Here is a 25,981-nt window from a genome sequence, read left to right as displayed (position 1 = left end):
AGTTGACACCTTATTGTCTTGGTGCCTCATCCAAAACTGAGTCTAAGGTGGTTCCATTTTGACATTCTGTTACAAATATGTGTCAAGAAAATGAAGGAAAGCCTATGATATACTCAGTTTCCTCATTATTCATGGAAGTAATGCCTAGACTATTAGACCACTTCACAGCGTGGCTATAAGGACTGCAACGAGATTAAAAACAACCGCTAACACAAAACACTGAAGAGAAGAGAATGCTATGAAAGAAACTGAGGCCGAGTGCCCATAAATGACTTGTAAGATGTCAGTTGATGGCATTGCTCACTTTGTAACAGTGAACCCTGCCTCTGTGCAGCCTGTGAGCTCACCTTCCCATGAGAGGTGGCCATGTGGGCAGGCATGCAGGAGGGGTTCAGCCTGTGGGATGTGGTGTGATCTGTGTACATGTGATGGGATGAACGTGCCCGTGTGCGCGTGTGTGCACATGCACATACACTTGCTCCCACTCCCTTGGGCATAGATGCACCTTTGTGCATCTCTTGATATCTGACTTTCAGTCAAGACCAAAGCCAAGATAAAAAGTACAAAAGCCAGGCCAGGACAAAATTACAGAGGTACATTTTTGGAAGAGGCACTCCAACAAGTAAATCATGATTGTGTAAAATAACCATCTATCCTGGCCCATTCTGCCTCTCCATCCTCCCCACCAGATAAGACTCCAGCCCGAGAGAAAATGTTTTCAATGTGTCTTAATTGACAGAACTCCTCTGAGCTGAAGTTGTGGAACCTCAGAACTACACCTAGTTGACTCTAGTACTTTTTGATAATTAAGGAAACTGTGAAAGGAATGAAACTACTGATATAGTTACTTGTTTGGTTGCAGCTGCCTACATTCCCAAGGACTGAGGGGGGTCATCAGTGTTCAGAGAAGGAGAGAGGAGAAGGGGAGGGTATCAGAGGGAAGGAAGGGGAGAAAAGGACCCTTCTCAGAAACACTCTGGGCCCATACTTCTTTACAAAGGGAGCTGGCCCCAAAATAGCTGATGAGCACAAAGGCTTACATAGCGCCATGGTCCTCTGTAATCCCAGAGAACTTGACAAATCATGAGTCCACTAAACCCAGGTGGGTTCCGTAGCTGTCTATAATGCCTCTAGAATGGGGAACCCAGTGTTTTAGAGCCTATTTGGTTCTCTCTTTTCAGATTTCAGAAGATAATTCCAATCTCAGAGCAGAGCATGGTTCAGATGCTGTGCCACCTTCTCGAGTGTCTCCTGACCAAGGAGGACATCCCTGCAGACTGCCCCAAGGAAACTTATGAGCTTTATTTTGTGTTCGCTGCCATTTGGGCTTTCGGCGGAGCAATGATCCAAGATCAGGTAAGAGGATTGCTGAGGTTGACACCCACTTTCAGTCCACAGTGGCAAAAACTCATCTTCCAGCAAAGATCTGGAAGATAGGACAGCTAAATGTGAGAATTAACATGAAAGTATCAGACTATTTAGTTCTCTACCCGTTGCTTTTCTAAAGATATCAGTCCCCTTAGAAGGGCCCCGGGGGTGAGACATGAGATTGGAATGTATTTGGAGCTGTTGCTTTTTGAGTTAGCGAATGTATCTTTGATTTCATGGAGAGTTGCAGTGTTTGAATTTGAACAACTGGAGGTATAAGTACAGTTCTTTTCAAGGTGATGTGTGCTTTATAGGCAAAATGATGCTGTGCTGTAGAAGCTTGAATAGGAGGAATCCGTTTAGCCTTCTAAAAATCTTCCAGAATAAGCATGCACCAGTCTTAACCAGGCCAGAGTTAACCAGCATGCCCCACACCCCGGAAATGCAGATCTGTTCACAGAACGTTGGACCAAAAGTCAACTGACACCTCGGGGTAGGAAACCAAAGTAGTGACTGTCCCATGGTGTTGGCAACTGTAGCTTCATGCTCTTTGGGGGTGGGATGTTTTCCTGGAGTATCTTGGCATCCTATTCCCTAACATTTACACATTCCCAGCCTTGTTCTTTACTTAGTTTCCTCTAAATAAAAGGTATTTTATCTAGAAACATATTCAAAATTATGCATCTCAGTGTTTTACAACTGACGTTAGCTGTCAGGAAATGTATACGGGTTAAGAACATGGATTCTGGATCTGAACTGTAGCTCTGACATTTACTACCTGGGGGACAGTGGCAAGTCACATAACCCCTCTCTACCTTATTCTCCCCGTGTGTACAAAGGAGATGACACCGGTGATAGTGAGGGTGGTTGTAAGGATTAAACAAAGGGGTACTGTTCTAACTGTCCACCACGAATATGGGCAAAGCATTAAGAATGGTGCTGGCACACATATGTGCTTATTACTAATATTCTTGTACCATAAATACTCAGTTTCAGAGCAAATATCTGGTGCTTTTCTCACAACAGGGGGTCAAACTAAGCTGCAGTTGTTAGAGAGTTATGATTGACTCTTCCTGGTCTGGGTTAATTGTGGGCTCTTTCGAGGAGAGAGGTAAAAAGTTACAGCCACCCAGGACAAAGCCATTTCTAAAAATCCAAAATGGAGGTGAGGTGGGAGAATTAACAATTAATTGATTGTCCATGTTCACAGCCTCTGGTTGTAATACCCATTCCACCTCCCATCATCCCCTAACGTGTTCCTCAGTGCTCAAAGTTCAGAAAGCAGCTCTCCCAAGCTCTTGGGGCATGTGCCTTTCTCCATCTCCGTCTCCAGAGCTGATGCTGAGGGGAAGGGGGAAGTCTCCAAGGGCAGGACGGTGCCCGGACTGGGAGTTGGACATTTGAGAATTTCATGCAGTCTGTCCCGCACCCTTGGAACTCCTCCACGGACTGCTCCTTTGACATTTTACTTCCCTCTTTGAGGCAGGGCTGCAGTGAGTCCAGCAGGATGGATGAGACCTCGTTGAAATGCACAGAGACCCAAAATGCATAGGTTATTACTTTGCATCAAATGCAGTCCCTGACCTTTCGGCTGCTGAAAGAAATGACAGACAGGAACCACTGCTGGGCTTTTCTCCCGTGTTGGTGCCGAACAAGCAGTGAGGTATCAGGAGGAAGATACCTGGTCAATTTTTCTATCTCTGTACAGAAAAATTTAAATCCACTCAACTCTTTAAAAACCCAGGAGAAGGCACCCCTCCAGGCATGCCAGGCTCTGGAATACTTGCAGCTGTAGGCAGCCCTGCTGGCACCTGGGGAGAAGACAAGGGGAAAAGCTTTTAGCAGCAGGGAATATCCAAGACCCCTACTCCTGCATTCACGCCGAACACCAAAAAGAGTGCTCCAAATTGAAAAGCAGGAAATTGGCCAAAACATTTACATCAGGAACACCAGTGGTTCTTACGTTTAAAAAGCTGTCATCAAAACCAAGCAGAAATACAAAATACAGCCTATCCTTGAGCAGAAGGCCCATAATAAAAGGGCGGGGGGAGTGGTGGTAAAGACTTGGCAGCATCTATAGGAAATGACCTCTCAGAAGCAAACGACCTCTAAGGGAGCACTGAACTGGGAGACCAAAAATCTGTGTTCAACCCCCAGTTCTGCCATATGCTTCTAGAAGTATAAATGTAAAGGAATGTAAAGGCCTTTTGAGCTTTTGTCTTTTTAGATATAAAATAGGGATCATTTTCCCTAGCTAGGCTAACTTAGAGCATTGTGAAAATCAAATGAGATGATGTGTTGGAAGCTGCTGCAGTGTGCCAGTACTCTCAGTGTCATCAAGTTCAAAGGGCTGGAGGGAGACCAGAGACTTGTCGGAATCCAAAGATGGGCATTTCAGAAGGGGCTTCCTTGAGGTCACTACTGAAGACACAGCAAACCTATTGACATGAGAAAGCGCTGTGGGGATGACTCAACAAAGACCTTGTTTTTCAAGTGTCCAATTGTAGAAGAAGGTGAGGTCAAGGTCAGGAAGGCGAGACCATGTTCAGCAGCCCAGCGGGCTTGTCTGGGAAACTGACCGGGTAGCTCAAGGTGTAATTGGGGTGAGGAAAGGAAAAGATCTCCTGTTTTCTAGAGGTGGTCCTCATCTCGGATTTTCCATATTAACTCAAAATCTGTTATCATAGGAAGTTAAAGGTCTTCAAGAAATTTACCCATGAGCTAAAATGGGAGTTTTTTCCAAGGCTTCTGATTGTAGAGAACAATTTTGAGAGGATGCAGCATTCCCTGAAAGAGCAGCAAACAAATCTGTCCTTACCTTAGAGTCTGTTTCCATTCTCATTTCAAGGCGAAAGAATTCAATTCTACTTACCTAATAGATAGCAACATGAGGAGTGCCATTTCTTCCAAGTCCAGACTCTGCCATACGCCCAGTTCCCTGGTCTATCCAGCCTTTGAATTCCATCTTTGTTCTGCCCTCTGGGAACATTTCCTAAAATGCCCAATCTAGGCCTTTTTCCTTCTTAGGATTTTTCCCAGGTTTGTGTCTTCATAGTGGTTTTGCGCCCCCAGAGGGTTGCCGGAAACTACAGGTGTGTTTTGAGGTGTGTGTGTGTGTGTGTGTGTGTGTGTGTGTGTGTGTGTGTGTGTACACACACATATGTTTTAGCTTGGACACAATAAAATAGCCTGAGTATCCTGGGTACACAGCCCTATCCTTAGGGCTCATGGTTTAATATGTGTGCTTGTAAATTATGTCTTCACCTATTCCTTCTGTCTGAAGACCAGCACAGCTTTGTCTCTGCTCTCGTAGATTTTAGAATTTTAGCTCTTGAAGGAACTTTAGATACCTTCTTTTCTAGGATCCTCAGTTTACAGATGAGGAAACTAAAGCACAAAAAGCCAGGATTTGCCTGTGGTTATGTACCTGACTCCCCCGAATCTTCTCACTTAATCCCCCTGTGCTCCCAGGTGTCAACAGTCACCATTTTATTCATTCCATCCCTGGCTGCCATCCTGGACATTGCTGAGTCTTGGGAGTCTAGAATAGGGGACAATCTATCTCTCTAGGAGTTCTCGACCACACTTGCCCATCTTGTGGTCGCGGGCTCCCACTCTCCTCCATGTTCTTGTACCTTCCTCCCTTACCCTTTACCCCAAGATGGCTCTGAGATGCGCCGATGCCAGGGAGGCTCAGCTGCGTGGTCAGGCAGAGGCGCTGGCTCATGTTCAAGGGTGGTCTCTGCTTAGCTGGGCCTTGTTCAGGGCTGGTCCTCAGCAGAGCAGCATCCTTTCCGGAAGAGCTGGTCCATCGAGCAGGCCTGCACAAGAGGAGCACTTTGTATTCTCTGCCCTGCCCTTCTGCCTGCTGCCTGGGCAGCCTGTCCAGTCTTCTTGAGCTCTGGAGAGCCTTGATCGCCAACTGTTTTGTTTTGACAGCTTGTGGACTACCGGGCAGAATTCAGCAAATGGTGGCTGACAGAGTTCAAGACAGTCAAGTTTCCTTCCCAGGGAACCATCTTTGACTATTACATAGACCCAGAGACCAAGAAATTCGAACTGTGGTCCCAGCTCATCCCCCAGTTTGAATTTGACCCTGAGATGCCTTTGCAGGTGAGTGTGGCTGAGTAGCAAGGATGTGCAGTGAGTCTAGTAGCAGCCCCTTAGCGATATCCAAGAGTTTTGACCTTGCTAGGAATTAGTCATCACCAGCTGCTCACCGTTTCAGAGGAAATCATAGTGCAGTGATGTCACAAGGTTCCCCAAAGGCTAGATAATTTAATTACTGGGCCCCACTATCAACCGGGGGGGGCCAGAGGGCGATGGCAGCAGAAGTTTCTGAGATACATTGGAGAGGCCACAGGGAGGCAGGCAGCTGCTGGAGGAGGAAGGGGTGCTCTCCACCCAAAGAACAAGTTACAGGATGGCCTTACTGTGGACATTCGGGAAGACCTCCTGCCTGAGGTATTGAGCTCTGCCATGACCACAGAATCCCCTCTCCCAAAATGCTCTAGAGCATTTTGCGGTGCATCTGTTTCTCCCACGAGCCCCTGGCACACTCGTGTTCCCTTTCCAGGCTTGTCTGGTGCACACAAGTGAGACCATCCGAGTATGCTATTTCATGGAGCGACTCCTGGAGCGGCGGCGGCCAGTCATGCTGGTGGGGACGGCAGGCACGGGCAAGTCGGTGCTGGTGGGAGCCCAGCTGTCCAGCCTCGCCCCCGAGGAATACCTGGTGAAAAACGTACCGTTCAACTACTACACCACGTCGGCGATGCTGCAGGGTAAGGGGCCCAGAGGGCGTGCCGGTGACGGAGGGGGTGTCCGAATGGCCATGTCGCCTGGCACGGAGCTGGGGCAGAGCACCAGGTACCCGCTTGGCGGGACGGTGCATCTCCACTCATGGCCCCCTTCTCGCCTCTTCCCTCCTCACTCTGCCACAACACCTGTGCCCCACTTCTCCGACACGCCTTAGCGTGGCCTCCTCTCCCCATCCTTTCTCCCGACATTCCTCCTTGGCCTGCTCAATTCCTCCAGGGCGGGGAGTTCAGCACAGAATAGTTCAGCACCTTGACGACAAAAAAAGCTGAAACCCATTGAGAGATCTACATGGGCCTATAGACTTGTGCCATCTGATGTGTCTCTAGAGGTCATTTCATTCATCCCTCGTGTTTTATAGATGTGGAAACTGAGGTTCAGGTAAAAGTACATGACTGCCCAAGATCACCACCAGGCGGCAAGGCTGGGATGGCACTGCCAATCTTCTGACTACATGGGACATGGTTTTCACTGGGTATTGACACACTCGGCTCCCTAGTAGACATGGGCCCTCCTGGGTGTGACTTCAAGGCCAGGTTCACTATAGGTGTTTTCTTCTTGCTAGAGTCACTTCCTCCTTGACCATCACAGTAGAGTCTCCTTTTTTTAACAGAAGCACTCAACACATTAACCCTTGAAACAGCTTCCTTTCGAAGAAACGCCCACACCAACCTCTCAACAAAAGGAGCGAGTGGCAGGGCTGGGGAGAAACCCTGTTCCTGTGCCTCACGCTGTGTGTAATGGCCTTGCCCCATCCTTTGTAACCCGGCCCCACCCCTAGAATGGAAAACCCACTAAAAGTGAGGAATTCCATATGTATGCTGTTTGCAGTAAGTTATAAACCATAGCTTGTAACTTGAAAAGTGTACCTGGCACTTTTCCTGTCTGACTACATCGTCAGGCCTTAGGCTGGCAGACTCGCAAAGCGGCCTTCACTTTGACCACCACCTGCTCAGCCTGGACCATTTTTGCTGATCTGATCACTCTGTGCCCCCTGTCTTGTATGAGCCCAGAGGCAACCATCGGGGTGTGGTCAGCGCTCTGCTTTGCCCAGTTCCCACCCTCTTTCTGCAGTGCTGTGCCAGCTCTTCCAGGGTTAGGGTCCACATGTTAATAGGGAGCAGCGCTGTCTCTGCTGTTTACCTCTCATAGCAGCCAAGCCCCGGAAGCTTGCTGATGGAAGTTAAGGTTGTCCCCTCTCCCCACTTCAGTGACAGAGAGACACCTCCATAGGCTTCATCCACTGCTGTGCTGGGAAATGTTTCACACCCTCAGTCCCAGTCCAGCAGTGGACTGTAGTTCCCACATGAATGTTAACAAGTAAGACAGAGTGAAACGGTGAAGGCTTCTGGGGAAACTTCACTAGTCTGTCTGGGATGTGAGCATCTTCTGTTTGAACACTGAAAGAATTCTTCAATGTGTTGTGCTCTTTGCAATGTAAACAGCTACAAGAATGATACACTTTTACATTTAATCTGCATTATTAACATTTTTCTCCAGCATTTTCTTAAATCCATATTATCAATAAAACAAGCCCTGGTCTGTATGTTTGCCCATCTCCCTAGTGTAACTGCCCCCATGATGACTGGTTACAAACTGCCGATGTGATGTCAGTGAACATGGAGTTCAGAAGTGCACAGTAGCACACCACTAATAGTATTTCTGCTTTATGGATAAAATAGATGAAAATAACCTCAAGAGCACAGATAATGGCAAAATGTAGCAAAATAATTTGGGTGTGATGAATTTTGAATATTCCTTTTTTAATGTAATTTACTGAATTGCAAGTTTACTTTATTTATTATTTATTTATTTATTTTAAAAATTGTATTGGGGAACAGCCATGGTCATTGGTTACACATTGCTTTCATGCTGCAATGGCATAGTTGACTCTTTTAGGGAAGGTGCAGCTCACAGTGGCCCATGTGGGGATCAAACTGGCAACCTTGGTGTTATCAGTACCACGCTCTAACCAACTGAGCTAACCGGGACTCCTACCTAATTTATTTTTAAATAATGGCTGTGTTTAACAATTAGATTGCAATATGCCCTCAGTTTTAACAGCCAGCTCTCAAGAGACAGCTCCAGAGAACCACTAGCTTCATCTTTACTCCATATGTCACGTAATGTCATAACCTTCCGTCACTGCCTGGCACTGTCACATGAGCGCCCAGCAGTGGCCTTAAGCAGACTTCACCTTCCTTGCTGGTTCACATTGTAACACTGTTTGCTCTGCCTAACACAGTTCTCTTTGTTGTCCATGGGAAGATATTATTACCTCTGCATTTATTTGCAAGCCTTCAGTCCAATGGCTAATCAGATTACCAGCTCTGTCCATTTACACCAATTCTTCCTATTACTTACAACTGCACTAATAATGATGACGATGATGATGACGATGATGGTAACTGACATTTACCAAGCATTCACCAGGTATGTGCCAGTCACTACCTAAAATCAGACTCTTACACATTTTTTAATAATTTAATCTTTTACAGCCCTGTAAAGTAAGTGCTTGTATCATCCCCATGTTACGGATGAGAAAAACAAGCACAGAGAAGTTAAATAAGCTACCCTAAGCCACACAGGAAGTGGTGGAGCCAGGGTTTGAATCTAGACAGTTTGATTTCAGTGTCTATGCTCTAACCATTGGGCTACACTGCCTCCCTGGTAAGAAACTACTTTGGAAACTGCAATAAATAATTGATATTATTACTATTATCATTAGTGGTATTATTTGAGTATTCTAGAGGAGTTCTTTTCTAGAATCCCATCATGATTGTATAATGTAAAAAAAAAAAAAATCATAGCCAAGAAGGAGGGATGAACGTCTTACACTGTCCAGACCTCTTCCTCCTACCCTGAGTCTCTCACCTGGAGGACTTTCTCCTTCCCTCCTGTCAGAACACAGAGAATTATTCTTTAAAAGGCACAGAATGCTGTCAAGTAAAGCCAGGATGAGCGCTGGCTCCTCACTGCAGCTGGACATGCACCAAAACTCAACACTGTCTGTCTCTTGTTAATGCCCTAGTGGCTCTGGGTCCTTTCCCTCCTCTCAGGATGAAGCAACTATCCTATCACCTCACCTGCCCAGAGCCAATTAGGAACTGGAGAGTAACCCAAAGCCCAGAGTAGCTGATATATATGTAACATCTATGCAACAAAGCTCATACCTTTGATTCTGAAAAATGCTGACTTCCCTTCCTCAGAACTTCATTCCTCATCACTCTTTCTGCAGCCCAGTGTTTTCATTGCTGTTTATACGTAAGCCCTGTGGAGCTAAGAAAAGATTGAATGTGATGTGGTATATAATTTGTTTTAAAGGGCAGGTAGTACAGCCAGACAGATGTACAAAATGTGTGTTTATAATGTGTTTGTAATGGCAAGAGATGGGAAATAGCCTAATTATCCATATGATGGAATGCTAAGCATTATTACAAAGGATGAGGAGTGTCTCTATGAATTGAATTGGAACCATTTCCAAAGCTTTGTTGAGTGAGAAAAGAAAGATACAGAGCAGTGTATACAGTATCCTCCAAATTGTCTTGTTCAAAAAGATATATATATATATATATATATATAAAATAAAAAATTACACACACAAGTAAATATATATATATATATCTTTTATATATAAATATATATGTATTCATTTATATGTATATATACTTACACACACATAAAAATATAATATATATATATATATAAAATATCTCCTGAAGGACACACAAGAAACTGATAACAGCATTTGCCTTTGGCAAGGGGAACCGGATGCTGAGAGTGGGATGGAGAACTGCTTAAACTTTTAAAAAATTATGAACTATTTCAATCATGCAGAAAAGTACAGAAAATAATATAACAGATGCCCATGTACCCACCACCCAGATTTCACAGATGTTAACATTTTGTCAGTTTGCTCTGTATCTTAGCATTGTAAGTACAGCCAACACACCACCCCCATCCCTTCCTCCTTCATGCCCCTCCTTAGCCAGACTACTAAACTTAATGTGTATCATTCCAAATTTACACTTTCGATACATATGGTACCAGTAAACATTTAAGTATATATCATACTGTAGCTTCCTTTGGCAACTTACTTTTTAACTCATTGTCTGTTTTGATACATGAAGATCTATTTCATTGATTTTCACTGCTGCATAGCATTCCATTGTATGAATGAATCACAGCTCATTTATTCATTTTCCTACTAAAAGGTGGCATAATTTTTATCATTTTCCCTTTCAAAAAAGCATTTTTAAGCTAGAATTGATATACAATACATGACACATATTAAACTGTACAATCCAATAAGTTTTGAAAAATTTACCCACCCATGAAACCATCACTACAATTGAAATAATGAACATATCCATCACCTCTGAAAGTTTCTTATGTTCCTTGATTGTTCCTCACTCTCTCCCAACCCCCAGCCAGTCACCCCGTACACCCCGTGCCTAGGCAACCACTGATCTGTTTCTGTTACAATATGTTAGTTTGTATTTTCTAGAATTTTATATAAAGGAATACAATATGTACTCTTTATTGTCTGACTTCTATCACTCAGCATGATTTTGAGATTTATCCATGTTGAGTGTATCAATAGTTCATTCTTTTCATTCCTGAATAGCAAAATAAAATATGTAAAACACTCCAAATGATTCTTTTTTTTTATTGTTAGTTTCAGGTGTACAGAACAATGCAATAGTTACCATTTTCACCCTCACAAAGTAACAACCCCCCTCCCCCCATCTATTGCCCTCCCACCCCCGATATCATGCTTATCTATTACAATTCCATTGAATCCGTTCCCGCTCTCTACTCCATGTCTCGAGACTATATGTATATATATAATTATAGTTGACATACAGTATTATTCAACATCAGTTTCAGAAATACAATGCGGTGGTCAGGCCTCTACATCGACTATGAAGTGGACTCCCCAACAGGACATGGGTCCATCTGGCCCCCTAAGAAATATTTACAACATTATTGATTATATTCCTCAGACTGTCTTTTTCTATCCCTGAGGCCATATTGCAATTACCAATTTGTATTGTCTCATCCCTTCCCCTCTCTTTCATCCCCACCCCCTCCCAACTAACAACGCTCAGTTCTTCCTCTGTGTCTCTGAGACTATCTCCATCCACTTCTCCCATCCATTCCGTTCCTTAGAATCCACGTATAAGTGAGATCATATGATATTTGTCTTTCTCTGACTGACTTATTTCACTTAGCATAATGTTCTCTAGTTCCATCCATATTGTTGCAAAGGGTACTATTTCCTTCTTTACAGCTGAATAATACTCCATTGTGTAAATGTACTAAAGTTTCTTAATCCAGTCATCTACCGATGGGCATTTTGGTTGTTTCCAAGTCTTAGCTATTGTGAATAACGCTGCAATGAACATAGGGGTACATATATTTTTTCGGATTAATGTCTTGAGATTTTTTGGATAAATACCTAAGAGTGGTATTGCTGGTTCATAAGGTAGTTCCATTTTCAGATTTTTGAGGTACCTCCATACTGATTTCCATAATGGCTGCACCAGTCTGCAGTCCCACCAGCAGTGCACCAGGGTTCCCTTTTCCCCACAGCCTCGCCAGCATTTGTTGTTTGTTGATTTATTGATGATAGCCATTCTGACCGGGGTGAGGTGGTATCTCATTGTGGTTTTAATTTGCATTTCCTTAATGCTAAGTGATGTTGAACATTTTTTCATATGCCTGTTGGCCATCTGTATGTCCTCTTTGGAGAAACGTCTCTTCATATCCTCTGCCCATTTTTTAATTGGGTTGTTTGCTTTTTGGGGTTGAGTTGCATGAGCATTTTATATATTTGGGATATTAATCCCTTATCAGATATATCATTAACAAATATCTTCTCCCATTCAGTAGGCTTCCTTTTTGTTTTATTGATGGTTTCTTTTGTTGTGAAAAAACTTTTAAGTTTGATGTAGTCCCATATGTTCATTTTTTTCTTTTACTTCCGTAGCCCGCGGGGATGTATCAGTAAAAATATTGCTCAGGGTGATGTCTGCAAAACCAAATGATTCTTAGCATACAGTAAGTGCTTAGTAAGTGGAAGCTGTTATTGTAATATTAAAACTTTTCTCAAATTTAAAAATCTATAAACATTATACAATAATTTCTAAGCCCCAACTACCAAAACAAAAGGAACACAAGCAAATCCCTTTTTGCTTGGCAAAGGAATTTAACATAAACTATGCTAAAAGAAAAATAATGTTTCAACTTTCAAATGGGCAGTAACCCCACCCAGCAGATCAATGCATCAAGGTCTCTAGGGGGATATTTTGCAGCTCACTCATTCTGCTAGTTCATCAAATGCCATTTTTCTCAAAAACAGATTTTATTTTAATAGGAAAAGCAGCTGCTTGATACTTTCTGCATCTCTCTTCTCTCTCATTACATCCAGCTCAAGGGTCTTCACTGAGTACTTTTCTAAACATAGATTCAGAACTCCTTTAAGTACAAATGAGGGCTTTGTTTCCAGGCATTCACATTGCCCACCAGCGTGGATAGCAGATGTTTTATTTAATGTTTATAATATCCCAGACCTTGTGCTTTTAGTTCATTCAATCCTCCCCACCCAATGAGACACCATATCGATAATGCTTTTAACTGAAAGCAGTAGAAAATCTGATGATAGTGACATAAACAGAGATTTTTTTTTTCCGCATGCAATAGGAAGTCTTGAGGTAGGTAGTTGCTAATGCTAAAATAGTGGTTCAGTGATATCAATGCTATAATGTCTAGTACAGAATGGCTGCTGCTCCCGTCTTCACATCTGCATTCTAAATGGGAAAAAAAAACAACACAAAAAAACGATAAAGGGGAAAGTTCCATGTCAGGAAATGAGAGCTCTCCAGGAACATGGGCTTATGTCTGTGTGTTACCATTCAGGACTGTGTCACATGGCCACCCCAACTGGAAAGGGACTGAAAAGAAGGAAGTTGTCAATGGTGTCCATCACAATGATGATAGTCTGTTTTTACACCATAAGAAAATGACTCTCAAAGTCACCCAGTGAGTTAATAACCAAGCTGTCTAGTTTCATCAAGCTGTAATGGCCGTCCACTTTGATAAGACTTAAGTCATGTCTCTGAATTTCCATAGTAGAATGCCACCTTTGCTTTTGTTCATCTGCTATCTAGAGCACATGGGTACCTTTCCCTTTGATAGGAAATAAAATGGGCCGTTTAGTCAGTCATTGAAACACTCATACTTCAATGGACCACTCCCCAACAGCTGCACAAGACATACATTAATAAGGCTGGCACCTCCAGTAGAGAGACAGAGGTCTGTGCTCTGTTCCTCCAGCTTCTCTACACTCCACAACCCAGTTGCACTGCTTTCATTCCCTTCACTGAGTTGCAATCTAATGCCCACCCTTGGGTTTTGTTAAGGGTTAGGATGATAAAAGATAATTTTAAGATATTTTTATATCTTCTGTTAAATCTCAGTGGATGATGTAGCCTGATAAACCTTTAGTAAGTATTCATAATATATATGCCTTTTAGAATTTTGTGCCTGAAAAATTTTCTCATATCAAAGTAGAGATGGATTTGTACCAGTAATCCTGGATGACGTGGTTACTGTAATTAAACTCAAGTTCTGTTCTGAGCTTCCAAGTATGCAGTTCATAGAGGGCCATGTGAGATACATTTTTATTTGGTTACAGTAACTATGTTTTCTTAGATTACTGGTGCAAAGAAGTTTCTTCTTCAATATTGTTTTGGAACCTATTTTAGCCTTTATTTTAATTGGTCTGTGTTCTATTAAACTACCTTAAGCCTCTTCTCATTCTTTTTGAAAATATAAGTAATTTTTATTTTTTTATTTTTTTATTTTATTGGGGAACAGCCATGGTCATTGGTTACACATTGCTTTCATGCTACAATGGCATAGTTGACTTTTTCAAGGAGGGTGCGGCTCACAGTGGCCCATGCGGATATCGAACTGGCAACCTTGGTGTTATCAGCACTGCACTCTAACCAACTGAACTAACCGGTCACCCCTAAGTAATTTTTTAAAATAAGAGCTTTGCAATGACCCAGAGACAGGATAGTCTAGAAAGGGAAATCGAGGAGCAATGAACTTGGCGAAGGCATCAACGGGCTTCTATTTGCAGTACAGAGAGAATGGGCCAGAGATGATGCCCTTCACAGTTCTGAGCTCTCCTGCCTCCCAACTGCAATCTGAATTATTAGTTCAACAAATATTTGCGTGCTTGATCATACTAATTAGATAGGAGCTCAGGTGTCTGAGTCTTTGTGTGAAACAAATCTCCATAACTTGTTCTTAAAAATTTAGGTTGGACAGGACCATCAAAGGTCTGATCAAACTCAACCTCAAAGGAACATCAAGCTTATATTATCACAGATGGACAACATGCGTCCACTTGCCTTAATGCCTTTCAAAAAGGAGATGACACAAAATTAAGTCACCAAAGATTTCTCTCTAGTGGGTAAGACACTCTGCTTGGAAGAGGGGAAATGAGTTTCAAAGTATAAGGAAATTTAAAACAATGTGTCTCAGACAATAAAACCATTCCATAAATTTTGATGCCTCCAAATTCTGAAATACAATGCAACCATTAAAATCAAGTTTTAGGAGGGTATGTATTATCACATAAAGATGTTTACAATATCTGAAATCAAAATATTTATATATATATATGCAGAACATGCAGTATAATTCTGATTTTACAAAGGAAAAATCTAACAGCAAGTAGACTAGAATGAAATACACCAAAGTTCTGAAAGTGATGCTTATTACTAGGTAACAGAATTATGGACAATTTTCCTTTTTATCATTGTGATTTTGTATGCCTTTTAATCTTTATATAATGAATATGTATTATTTTTATAATGCAAAGAATGTTATTTTTTGAAAGAATAAACATAAAGCTCTCACAATGTAATTGAAACATTTTAACACATGAAAAATTAGATAAGGTGGAAGGAACATAGTTGAAACACATAAATCATGTCGATGCAGAGTAAGACATAATTAATTACTAATGATCTCTGTCAAAAGTATGGTCAGGCAATGAGTTAACTAAACTGGGGATTTCTGAAGGGCAGAAGCCATGCTGTAGTACTGTTTGAGAGGTAGTCTGCAGTGGTAGTTACATAAGGTGACCTGGGATAGAATCCTGACCTTGGATAAAGTCCCTCAGTTTCTCTAAGCCTTAGTTTTCTTGTTTGTGAAAAAATCTTGTTTAAAGCGTTTGATGATACATGATAAGGCTGCCTTTAGAAGTCTATCATGCACTCAAGTCCTCTGTATAGAGCCAGATTCCTAGTAGTACTGCCCCATGGATGAATGAATGTACTGCTCTAGAATTCAGAAGCTGGAGGAATTAATAGGGCTGGAACGGTCAGGGACGACCCTAGAGAGGGGTTGGGATGTGAGGGCTTACAACTTTCACCCTGGTGATACTAAAGCAGTAAAATCGGTATCCACAGGCACGGATTCTAATTCCAGCAAGGCATTCAACCTGCCTGAGTCTCTGTCTCCTTAGTTCCAACATGGATGATAAGTCTCTCTTTGCCTGTTCATAGGGTTTGTTGTAATAATAAAATTCATTCATTTATTCCTTAAATTAATAAATGTTTTTGAACATTCTGTTTTATGCTAGGTAATATTCTATGTGCTGAGGTTATGACAGTTGGGGTTATGACAATGAGAAAAACAGAAAGATTCCTGGTCTCGTGAAGTTTAGAGTGTGGAAGGGGTAAGATAATAAACAACATACATAAGTAAAATGTATAGGATATTAAGTGGTAATAAGTGTTATGGAGGAAAAATTAAGTGGGGACAGGGAATAGGAGGTAGGGGGTTCATTTTAGATAGAGTGCCAGGCTTACAGAGAAAATGACATTTGAGGAAATAAGTGCCTGATGGAACTAAGGAAGCAAACTTACTGTTGTTTGGGAGAAAGAACTCCAGGCAGAGAAGACAGCCAGAGCAAAGGCCCTGAGGCAGCAAGTGTGTCAGAAGCATATGGAGTGAAGAGGAGAGAGCAGGAGAGAGAAACAGATGCAAAGTTTGTGGTTGTAACCAGATGGGCATTTGCCCCAAGTGAGATGGGATGCCATCAGAGAGTTTTATACAGGGGACTGGCGTGGTCTGGTTTGTGTCTTACAAGGATACCCTATCTGCTGTTTTGACAATATAGTGAAGGAATCTAGGGTGAAAGTACAAGGACTTTTTAGGAGGATTTCATAGTGACCAGGTGAGAGCTGATGGACAAGGATGGTGGCAGTGGAGATGGTGAAACGAGATAACAGTTGGGAAGCCACTTTGAAAATGAAATTGCTCTTCAAATGTATGATGGTGGTGAAATAGTACTGGAGGAGCAGCATGAATAAACACATAGAGGGCTACTGGTGCGGCTCTATGCGGCCACCATCTGAACGCCAAGCTGGTCCCTGTGGAGAAATCCAGTGCGATGGCACAGGTGAGCTCCGGGCCCGGGTCTGGGCCTGACGCTCAGGACTTGTTTACAACAATGCAGAAACCAGAAATGTGGTGGGAGGGTCACATTTCTTTATATGTCTCAAGTGTTTAGCACCGTCAATATCATCAACATGTTTCCTGAACCTTAAACCCACTCTGCTCCTCCAGGTCTGTCTGGAAACAGAGTAACTTGCTCCCATTCCATCCTTGGAGCAGAGCTTGGCCAAGAAGGGCTCGAAAGTGTGTGCGCCTTTCCTAGGGGCCCTCTCTTTCTCTGGGGCACTTAACATCGTGCTTTGGAGATAATCCAGTGCGTTCCAAGTCCACTTCTTCCTAGCCGACATGCTTTTCTCCTCAACAATCCTTTAGAAGCATAAAGAGCTTAATCACCCAAATTACAGGGTCTGCTTAATTCCAGGAGTTGATTTGATTATCACTGCTTTGCAAGGAGAAACAAGTCTTCCTAAGGAGAGAATTTCCTACTAGAAGGACTGTTCTCAAAACCGTGTCTCCAGCAGCCCATTAATTATATTTCATTTTGACAGATCTTGTATATAGTTGTTATATCTTTAGGGGGGAAGAAGGTGTTGGGTGATTAATTGGTTGATAGTGTATGTTAATTGGATGCTAATTAAATTTAAATTTAATTCATATTTTAAACACTTAATTTAACTCAGCACCAGAAAATTAGAATATTCAAGCTTCATGAAAGAACTTGTCTTTCTATCTGTCACCTTCATATGTCTCTTGACACTTTCTCCTTGTTTACAAACTTGTTTTTCAAGAGAAGGAATCAGTTCTCAGAGCTTCCAGCTGTAATAGGAAGTGTTGGTTCTTGCAATACAGAAATATTTAATTGCTTGATTGAAAAAAATATATATACCTCCACCCTATGACTTAAGCTTGTTCTGAACAAGTCCTGTCATGCTGGGAAGGGATGCTGTTTGATTTCTTCCCTCTGGCTGGATAATTAAAGAAATAGCTCCAGAAAAGAGCCCTACTGAGTCTCCAGAAAGACACTGAGACTCTGGCCTGATAACCTGAAGGCTGGGGGCGGAGCCCTTCAGGATACTAGAAGCTTCAGGGAAATTCTCTGAGGCTGTTGTTTTTCTTCCCCCTAGGGAAAACCCCAGGAGGTAAACACTTTGAGAACACTGTTGACAAAGTATTTAATAATGCCTTTCTTCTAGCCCAGGGGTGGAAGTCACAGCCTTCAAGCTCCTCTGCTATTCTAGGTACAAAAGCCAGGTCTACCTAGGGTCTGGTTATTTGTGGATTGCCTCAGGGTTACAATAGAAGGCCTTAGGACTGTCAAGGAATCTCCTGTTTCTGGTCTATAAGCAAAGAAAACTGGGACCACAAGTATGATAGGAGGAGCATGGACTTTGTCATTTAACTGCTCTGAATCCCTATCCTGGCTCTACCTTAGAAAAGTTCCTTTGTTCTTTTGAGCCTCAGTTCCCTCATCTGTAAAATGGGGAGATAATGCTAATCTTACAGTATATGATAAGGATAAAATGAGGTAATTAATATTTGTAACTCCTAACACACCACCCATTGCAAGAAGTTCCATGTCTGGTGGATACTGTCAACAGGTCATTGCAATGTCATCCCCCCGGGTCCTGCAGAACACTGACGCCTGGTAACGTAGCTGCGGCCGTTGTCTGCGTGCACATGTACACTGCTCCATGGCTTGTCTTTGACTTCTGTACTGTCTTAGTACTGGCAGCTGAGGTTTGAACATCCTTCCGTCACTAACTGGCTCTCTCCTCAGCTGTCCTGGAGAAGCCTCTGGAAAAGAAGGCTGGCAGAAATTATGGCCCCCCAGGCAACAAGAAGCTGATCTATTTCATTGATGACATGAACATGCCGGAGGTGGATGCCTACGGGACTGTGCAGCCCCACACTATCATCAGGCAGCACCTGGACTACGGCCATTGGTGAGAGGACCTACAAAGGGACTGGGGTTGGCAGGGATGGGGGGGGACGGCTAAGGCAGTGCCATCTCCTGGAGTGCACTTTCAGACAGGGGCATTACTACCCACATGAAAAGAAGGTACTGAGTTCTCATCTAAGGAAAAAAGCCTACTTTTATCTTCAATTCATCTCAGTAGTTTTCTCCTCCAAACCCCAAAGCAGAGTTAACCACTCCCCTGCCCCCACTGCGGTCCCATACACTGAGAAGGCATTTCCACAGCAGTACTTAACACACTGTATACGAGTAGTGCACTTGTCTGCAGGTCTTAACAGCCTTTGCCTCTTCAGAGCAACTCACAGGGTCTGATATTACTTCTTGCAACAGTATAGTTTTTAATGGCAAAAGGTGTGAACTTGCCAGAAAAAAACCCCAAAAAACAAGCAAGTCAGTGATTTGAGACCATTTTGGCTCACCTTCCTACCTGACACTGAATCAGCTGCTACAGAAGAGTGGGGCGTATGAAGAGGGAATTCAGAGAGAACCGTAGTTGCATAGTTGTGATGGTAAACTGAGTTGCCTTTCATTCATTTGGAAGCCTTCTCTTAATGCCTGCTATGTACAACTACCCAAATTCTCCACACCAGCATCAGAGAAGCTGAACTGTATAGACTGGAAGAAATACAAAGTCATGCTTACTAGTTTTACTTTGGACTCGTGGTCACAAACCTCAAATGGGAAGTTTGAGAAACTTCCTGGAAACTCGACCATATTGCCTTCATCTGTCTACATTTCCGCTCTCAGAAATGTCCATTTCATACCTCCTCCCCTCTCCTCAAGCTTCCTACTCCATCTCAGCTAATGATCACACCATCTCCGTCACTTGCTTCCACATCTGTACAACTCACTTGCATCCCCATGCATCCTTTTCTTCCTCCTGTTACACCTTCCCTAAGGCTCAACTACCCATGAGCATCTTGAGTCTACTCTCTTCCACCTCCTGACATCCTCACGTGATCAGTTAGTCTCCGTGTCTCCTTCACATCAGTATTTAAATTTGTATACATTTCTTCTATTGTGTTATAAAAATCATTTTCTAATTACTGCTCTGTCCCTCTCTCTCCACATAAGCAAGTTCCTTTGTCTTCACTCCCTCATCTCCCACTCACTCCCCAGTCCACCATTACTTAGTTTCTATTTCCTGCACTTTACTAAACATTTCTTGCTCAACTACTAACTGTATTTTTTTTAAAGATTTTTATTGGGGAATTGGGGCAGGGGAACAGCATTGGGGAATCAGGGAAGGGGAACAAACAAGTTGCTGTCCTTTTGTTCTTCAGTCTAGTTGTGGAAGATGCCACTTCACTGGCCCATGTTGGTATTATCATTGCGCTCTTCCCAAATGAGGCAGATCAGTCGCCGGCCTCTGGACGGCTGCTCACGCTGGCTGCTGGCCACTCACGGTAGCCCATGGCAGCCTACTTCAGCTTCACCACAGCCTACGCCATCGCCAGCGACTCACTGCAGCCCAGCTCCAGGTTGAGCTGTTGTTCACCATCTTAGCTGTAGAGGGCAGTGTCACTGGCCCTCATGTGGGATCCGAACCAGGGCCCTGCTGCTCATAGCTGGCATCCCAAGCCAGCTCTTAACCAACACTGGTCCAACCGCTAACTGTATCTTTATTATGATGTCAAGCAGACCCTGTTGGGTCACCATCTTTTTTATTCTCTTTGCAGCATTTAACATGGTTGACTGCTTTCTCATTTTGGAAATACTGACTTCCCTTGCCTTTGGGGGGTGCCATGTACCCCTGACTTTCCTCCTATCTCTTAGTCCATCTTTGTGGTCTCTTCTTCCTATGCTATTTCCATAAATATTGGACCCCTAAGGATTTTGTTCTAGGCTCTTGTCTCTTCTGAATCACTACCAGTGGATCTAGACTTTTTTTTATACTACCCAAACATGAATGATAGGGCACATCGCACGTTACCTTGACAACTGGGCCCTTACACAGCTCTCACCTGTGGCTCCTGACTGTTCCAGGTATGATCGGAATAAGCTGTCTCTGAAGGAGATCATGAATGTGCAGTATGTTTCCTGTATGAACCCCACAGCAGGCAGCTTCACCATCAACCCTCGGCTTCAGGTATGGGAGGAGCCATGGTACTGGGACACAAAATACTGCATTGCCAGGGCTGATGTCACTGGATCAAAAATAATAATTGGCCCTTTCCCTGTCCAGCCTTTGTATGTGTGTGTGTGTGTGTTTTCAATGGGATTTATTTATATTTAAAAGTAGCAAATGTTAACGTAAGTTATTTCCTTAAGAGCATTTATTTTGTACAACCATATTATTATGAAGCAACATTTATGGGATGTTCCCTGGGTCCACAGGACTGACCTTTCTAACTATCATATGCGTCCTCTTAAGTTTAAATGTGACCAGCGCATTGAAGAAGCATGGCTGGGCAGTGCAGAGTTATCCCATGTGACAGCCTGACATCAACGAGGAGCCCTCTTGATAAAGAATGCTTTATCTTTCAGTCATTTACAAAATGGTATTTTTCTTTTTTGTGTGATTATCAACCCCATATGATTTTGTTTTCAATTATTTTTTTCTTCTGATACTATGAAAACAAACCAGTTAAAACTAAGCAGTGTAGCAATATAACCAGCCAAATACATAGGACATTATATCTTATATAGGATGTTTTAGAGAATACTGATGTTTTATAGTACCTATCTGTATACTTTGGGCAATAAAAAGTTAGAAGCATATAAACAAACATAAAAAAGATTTTTATGAAAGTTGATGCATTGTTTTAACAATGAAAAACTTGGGTTTATTTTCCTTCCAGGAGTACATTGGAATAGTTTTATATTAAAATAAAAAGGTCTTGCTGCTCTCATTTTTTATTTCTATTTTATATATTTTAAGTAACAGAATTGTCCTGTAATTTTATTGCTAAAACACTATTCCTTAGTTAGATATGATTATCAGATTTTAGGCTGACTTTGCTGGCCTCATTCACGTTTCTGAATACTGATTATTTCACTTTTCCACACGTGTGCTTGTGCTTATGCTAAAGATCCAAAAACTAAAACGGGTGTCATTGGTAATAATAAAGGTACAACAATTGATTAGGACAATGACAAATCTTAGGGGTTAAAGTTTTTGTTGTTATAAGAGCTCTGACTGTCCTGTTACATTAGCTGTACAGAGAAGCATTTTGGGATGGAATAATGCAAGGAACTGTATGCTTATTCCACTGCTAGAAATTTTATACTTTGATGCATCACAGATATTTAAGATGGAATTTACATGCAGTTTCTTCAGCAAGCTTGTTTTGCTCCATCAGGAGAGCCAGCAATGTAACAGATGTCTCCCAGCCTGTCACTGCACACGTCTCTCTGTGCTCACTGCCAGGGATGCTGCAAAATCCCCAGCAAAATACAATGTTAGGTTTAAAACTGGAGGTGCTTTATTTCAGGTACTGATAGTGCCTATAAAAAGCAAATTTCAAAAAAACAACAAATTTATTTTAGAATTCTTATAGTATTTTTAACAGTTACATGAGTTATTTTTTATTTAGAGATTTATTTCTTTTTTTATTAGTTTCAGGTATATAAAACAACATAGTAATTAGACATTTACACACTTCACAAAGTGGTACCCCCAACAAGTCTATTACCCCTCTGACACCACGCTTAGCTGTTACAATACCATTGACTATGTTCCCTATGCTATACTTTACACCCCATCAATATATATTTTTTGAAATACAGTTGACATTCAATATTAATTTGTATTATTTTCAGGTATACAGTGCAGTGGTTAGGCACTTACGTAATTTATGAAGTGATCCCCCTGATAAGTCTAGTACCATCTCAAACTATGCATAGTTGTTACAATATTATTGACTATATTTTCCATACAGTAAATTACATCCCCATGATTTGTAACTACCAATTTGTACTTCCCAATCCCTTCACCTTTCTCACCCAACTCCCCCACACCCTCTCCTATCTCACAACCATCAATTTGTTCTCTGTATCTATGAGTCTGTTTCTGTTTTGTTTGTTTATTTATTCTGTTCTTTAGATTCCACATGTAAATGAGATCATATGGTATTTGTCTTTGTCTGACTTATTTCACTAAGCATAATACCCTCTAGGTGCATACATGTTTTGCGAATTGTAAGATTTCATTTGCTTCTTTATGGCAGAGTAATACTCCATTATATATATGTAACACAGTTTCTTATCCAACCATCTATTGATGGGCATTTAATTTGTTTCCATATCTTGGCTATTGTGAATAGCGCTGCACTAAACATAGGGGTGCATACGAAGGTCTTACAATTAAGTTCATGAACTCATCCTAGAAAAAGTGCTACATACGTCACTGCTGAATATCAATATGGTCACCTTCAAAGTACTCTGCTTGGGAAGCTATGCACCCATGCCAGTGCCTAGTTCACCCTTCAAAGCAATTTTGGAACTCTTTACCTGGAATGGCCATCAGAGCTGTTGTCCTATTACCCTTGATGTCCTGAATGTCATCAAAATGTCTTGCTTTCAATATTCCCTTTATCTTTGGGTAAAGAAAAAAGTCACTGGGGGCCAGAACAGATGAGAGTAGGGAGGGTGTTCCAATACAGTTATTTGTTTACTGGCTAAACACTCTCTCACAGGCAGTGCCGTGTGAGCCGGTACTGTCGTGATGCAAGAGCCATGAATTGTTGGTGAAAAGTTCAGGTCCTTTCCCTTAAGTTTTTCACGCAGCCTTTTCAGCGCTTCCAAATAGGAAACTTGGTTAACTATTTTGTCCAGTTGGTACAAATTCATAATGAATAATCCCTCTGATATAAAAAAACATTAGCAACATTGTTGCAACAAATTCACGAACTTAATTGACAGACCTCGTATATTTTTTCAAATCAATGTTTTGGACTTCTTTGGATAAATACCCAGAATTGGAATTGTTGGGTCATAAGGTAGTTCTATTTTTAGTTTGAGGAAACTCCATACTGATTTCCATAGTGGCTGTACCAATTTGCAATCCCACCAACAGTGCACTAGGGTTCCCTTTTCTCCACATCCCCACCAACACTCGTTGTTTGTTGATTTATTGATGATAGCCATTCTGACAGGTGTGAGGTGATATTTCTGTGTGGTTTTAATTTGCATTTCTCTAAAGGTTAGTGACGATCATCTTTCATATGTCTATTGGCCATGTGTATGTCCTCTTTGGAGAAATGTCTAACAGGTCCTCTGCCCATTTTGTAATTGAATTGTTTGGCTGTTTTTTGTTTTTTTCTTTTTTGGTGTTGAGTTATATGAGTTCTTTATAAATTTTGGATATTAACCCCTTATCAGATGTATCAATGGCAAATATCTTCCATTCAGTAGGATGTCTTTTCATTTTGTTGATGGTTTCCTTTGCTGTGCAAAAACTTTTTAGTTTGATGTCATTTCATTTGTTTATTTTTTCTTTTGTTTCCCTTGCCCAAGGAGATATATCAGTAAAAATATTACTAAGGATAATGTCTGAGAGTTTACTTCCTATATTTCTTCTGGGAGTTTTATGGTTTCAGGTCTTACATTTAAGTCTTTAATCCATTTTGAGTTTATTCTTGTATATGGAGCAGAAGACAGTCCAGTTTCATTTTATTTCATGTCTCTGTCTCATTTTCCAAGCACCACTTATTAAATAGACTGTCTTTACCCCAATGTATATTCTTGCTTCCTTTATCATAGATTAAATGACCATATAAGTGTGGGTTTATTTCTGGGCTCTCTACTCTGTTCCATTGATCTATGTGTCTGTTTTTATGCCAATACCATGCTGTTTTGATTGTTATGGCCATGTAACATAGTTTGATATCAGGAAATGTGATACCTCAAGCTTTTTTCTTCTTTCTCAGGATAGCTGTGGCTATTCGGGGTCTTTTATGGTTTCATATACAATACATTTTAGGATTATTTGCTCTAGTTCTGTGAAAAAAAATGTCATTGGTATTTTGATAGGGATTGCATTGAATCTGTATAATGCTTTGGGAAGTATGGACATTTTAACTATATTAATTTTTCCTATCGAGCATGGTGTATGTTTCCATTTATTTGTATTTTCTTTAATTTCTTTCTTCAATGTCTTATACTTTTCTGAGTGCAGGTCTTATACTTCCTTGGTCAAATTTATTCCTAGATTTTTTTTATGCAGATTGTAAATGGGATTATTTTCTTAATTTATTTTTTTGGTAGTTTATTATTGGTGGATAAAAATGCAACAAATTTCTGAATATTAATTTTGTATACTGCTACTTTACTAAGTTCATTTATCAGTTCTAATAATCTTTTTTGGTGGAATCTTGGGGTTCTCTACATATAGTATCATGTCATCTGCAAATAATGATAGTTTTACTTCTTCCTTTCCCATTTAGATGCCTTTTATTTCTTTTCTCTTTTTTTTTGTCTGATTGCTGTGGCTAAGACTTCCAGTACTATGTTGAATAAAAGTAGTGAAAGTGGACATCTTTGCTTTGTTCCTGATCTTAAGGAGAATGCTTTTAGTTTTTTCCCATTGAGTATATTAGCTGTGGGTTTGTCATATATGACTTTTATTATGTTGAGATATGTTCCCTCTATTCCTACTTTGCTGAGAGTTTTTATAATAAATGGGTGCTGGATTTTGTCAAGCACTATTTCTGCACCCATTAATATGAGCATATGATTTTTATTTTTCATTTTGCTCATGTAGTGTATCATATTAACTGATCTGTGGATAGTGAACCAACCTTGCACACCAGGAATGAATACCACTTGATTGTGGTGTATGATCTTTTTAATGTATTGCCAAATTTCGTTTGCTAATATTTTGTTGAGGGGTTTTGCATCCATGTTCATTGGGAATATCAACTTATAGTTTTATTTTATTTTATTTTATTGAAATGTCTTTGGTTTTGGAATCAGGGTAATGGTGGCCCCATAAAGTGAGCTTGGGACCCTTCCATCCTCTTGAATGTTTTGGAATAATTTGAGAAGAATAGGTATTAATTGTTTTTTGACCACTTGGTAAAATTCACCTGTGATGCCATCTGGTCCAGGACTTTTGTTTGTTGGGAGCTTGTTGATTACTCATTTGATTTCATTAGTAGTTATTTGTTGCTTCAGTTTTTCTTTCTTTTTTTATATTTTTTATTCAGCCTTGGAAGATTGTATGCTTCTAGGATTTATCCACTTCTCCCAGGTTGTCCAATTTGTTAATCATAGGTGTCAGTTGTCACTTCCCCTCTTTCATTTCTTCTGATTGTATTTATTTGGGTCCTTTTTTTTTTTTTTTTGGATGAGTCTGGTTAAAGGTTTGTCAATTCTGTTTATCTTTTCAAAAAAATAGCT

General features: G+C 41.2%; 1 protein-coding gene across 1 annotated transcript in view; it reads left to right on the top strand.

Annotated features, from left to right (window-relative positions):
* Positions 1–25,981, top strand: part of DNAH9 (dynein axonemal heavy chain 9) — a 340,094-nt gene that overhangs the window by 167,734 nt on the left and 146,379 nt on the right. Inside the window, exons 36-40 of the mRNA XM_019654458.1 lie at positions 1,182–1,356; positions 5,308–5,481; positions 5,945–6,152; positions 18,443–18,608; positions 20,627–20,729. Of these exons, the coding sequence (XP_019510003.1) occupies positions 1,182–1,356; positions 5,308–5,481; positions 5,945–6,152; positions 18,443–18,608; positions 20,627–20,729 (826 nt within the window). The remainder of the gene's footprint in view (positions 1–1,181; positions 1,357–5,307; positions 5,482–5,944; positions 6,153–18,442; positions 18,609–20,626; positions 20,730–25,981) is intronic.

Source organism: Hipposideros armiger, unplaced genomic scaffold (assembly GCF_001890085.2).
Source record: "Hipposideros armiger isolate ML-2016 unplaced genomic scaffold, ASM189008v1 scaffold_222, whole genome shotgun sequence".
In the NCBI taxonomy this organism is placed as follows: domain Eukaryota; kingdom Metazoa; phylum Chordata; class Mammalia; order Chiroptera; family Hipposideridae; genus Hipposideros; species Hipposideros armiger.
Note: the sequence above shows the minus strand (reverse complement) of the source record. Positions and strands in the feature narration are given on the sequence as shown.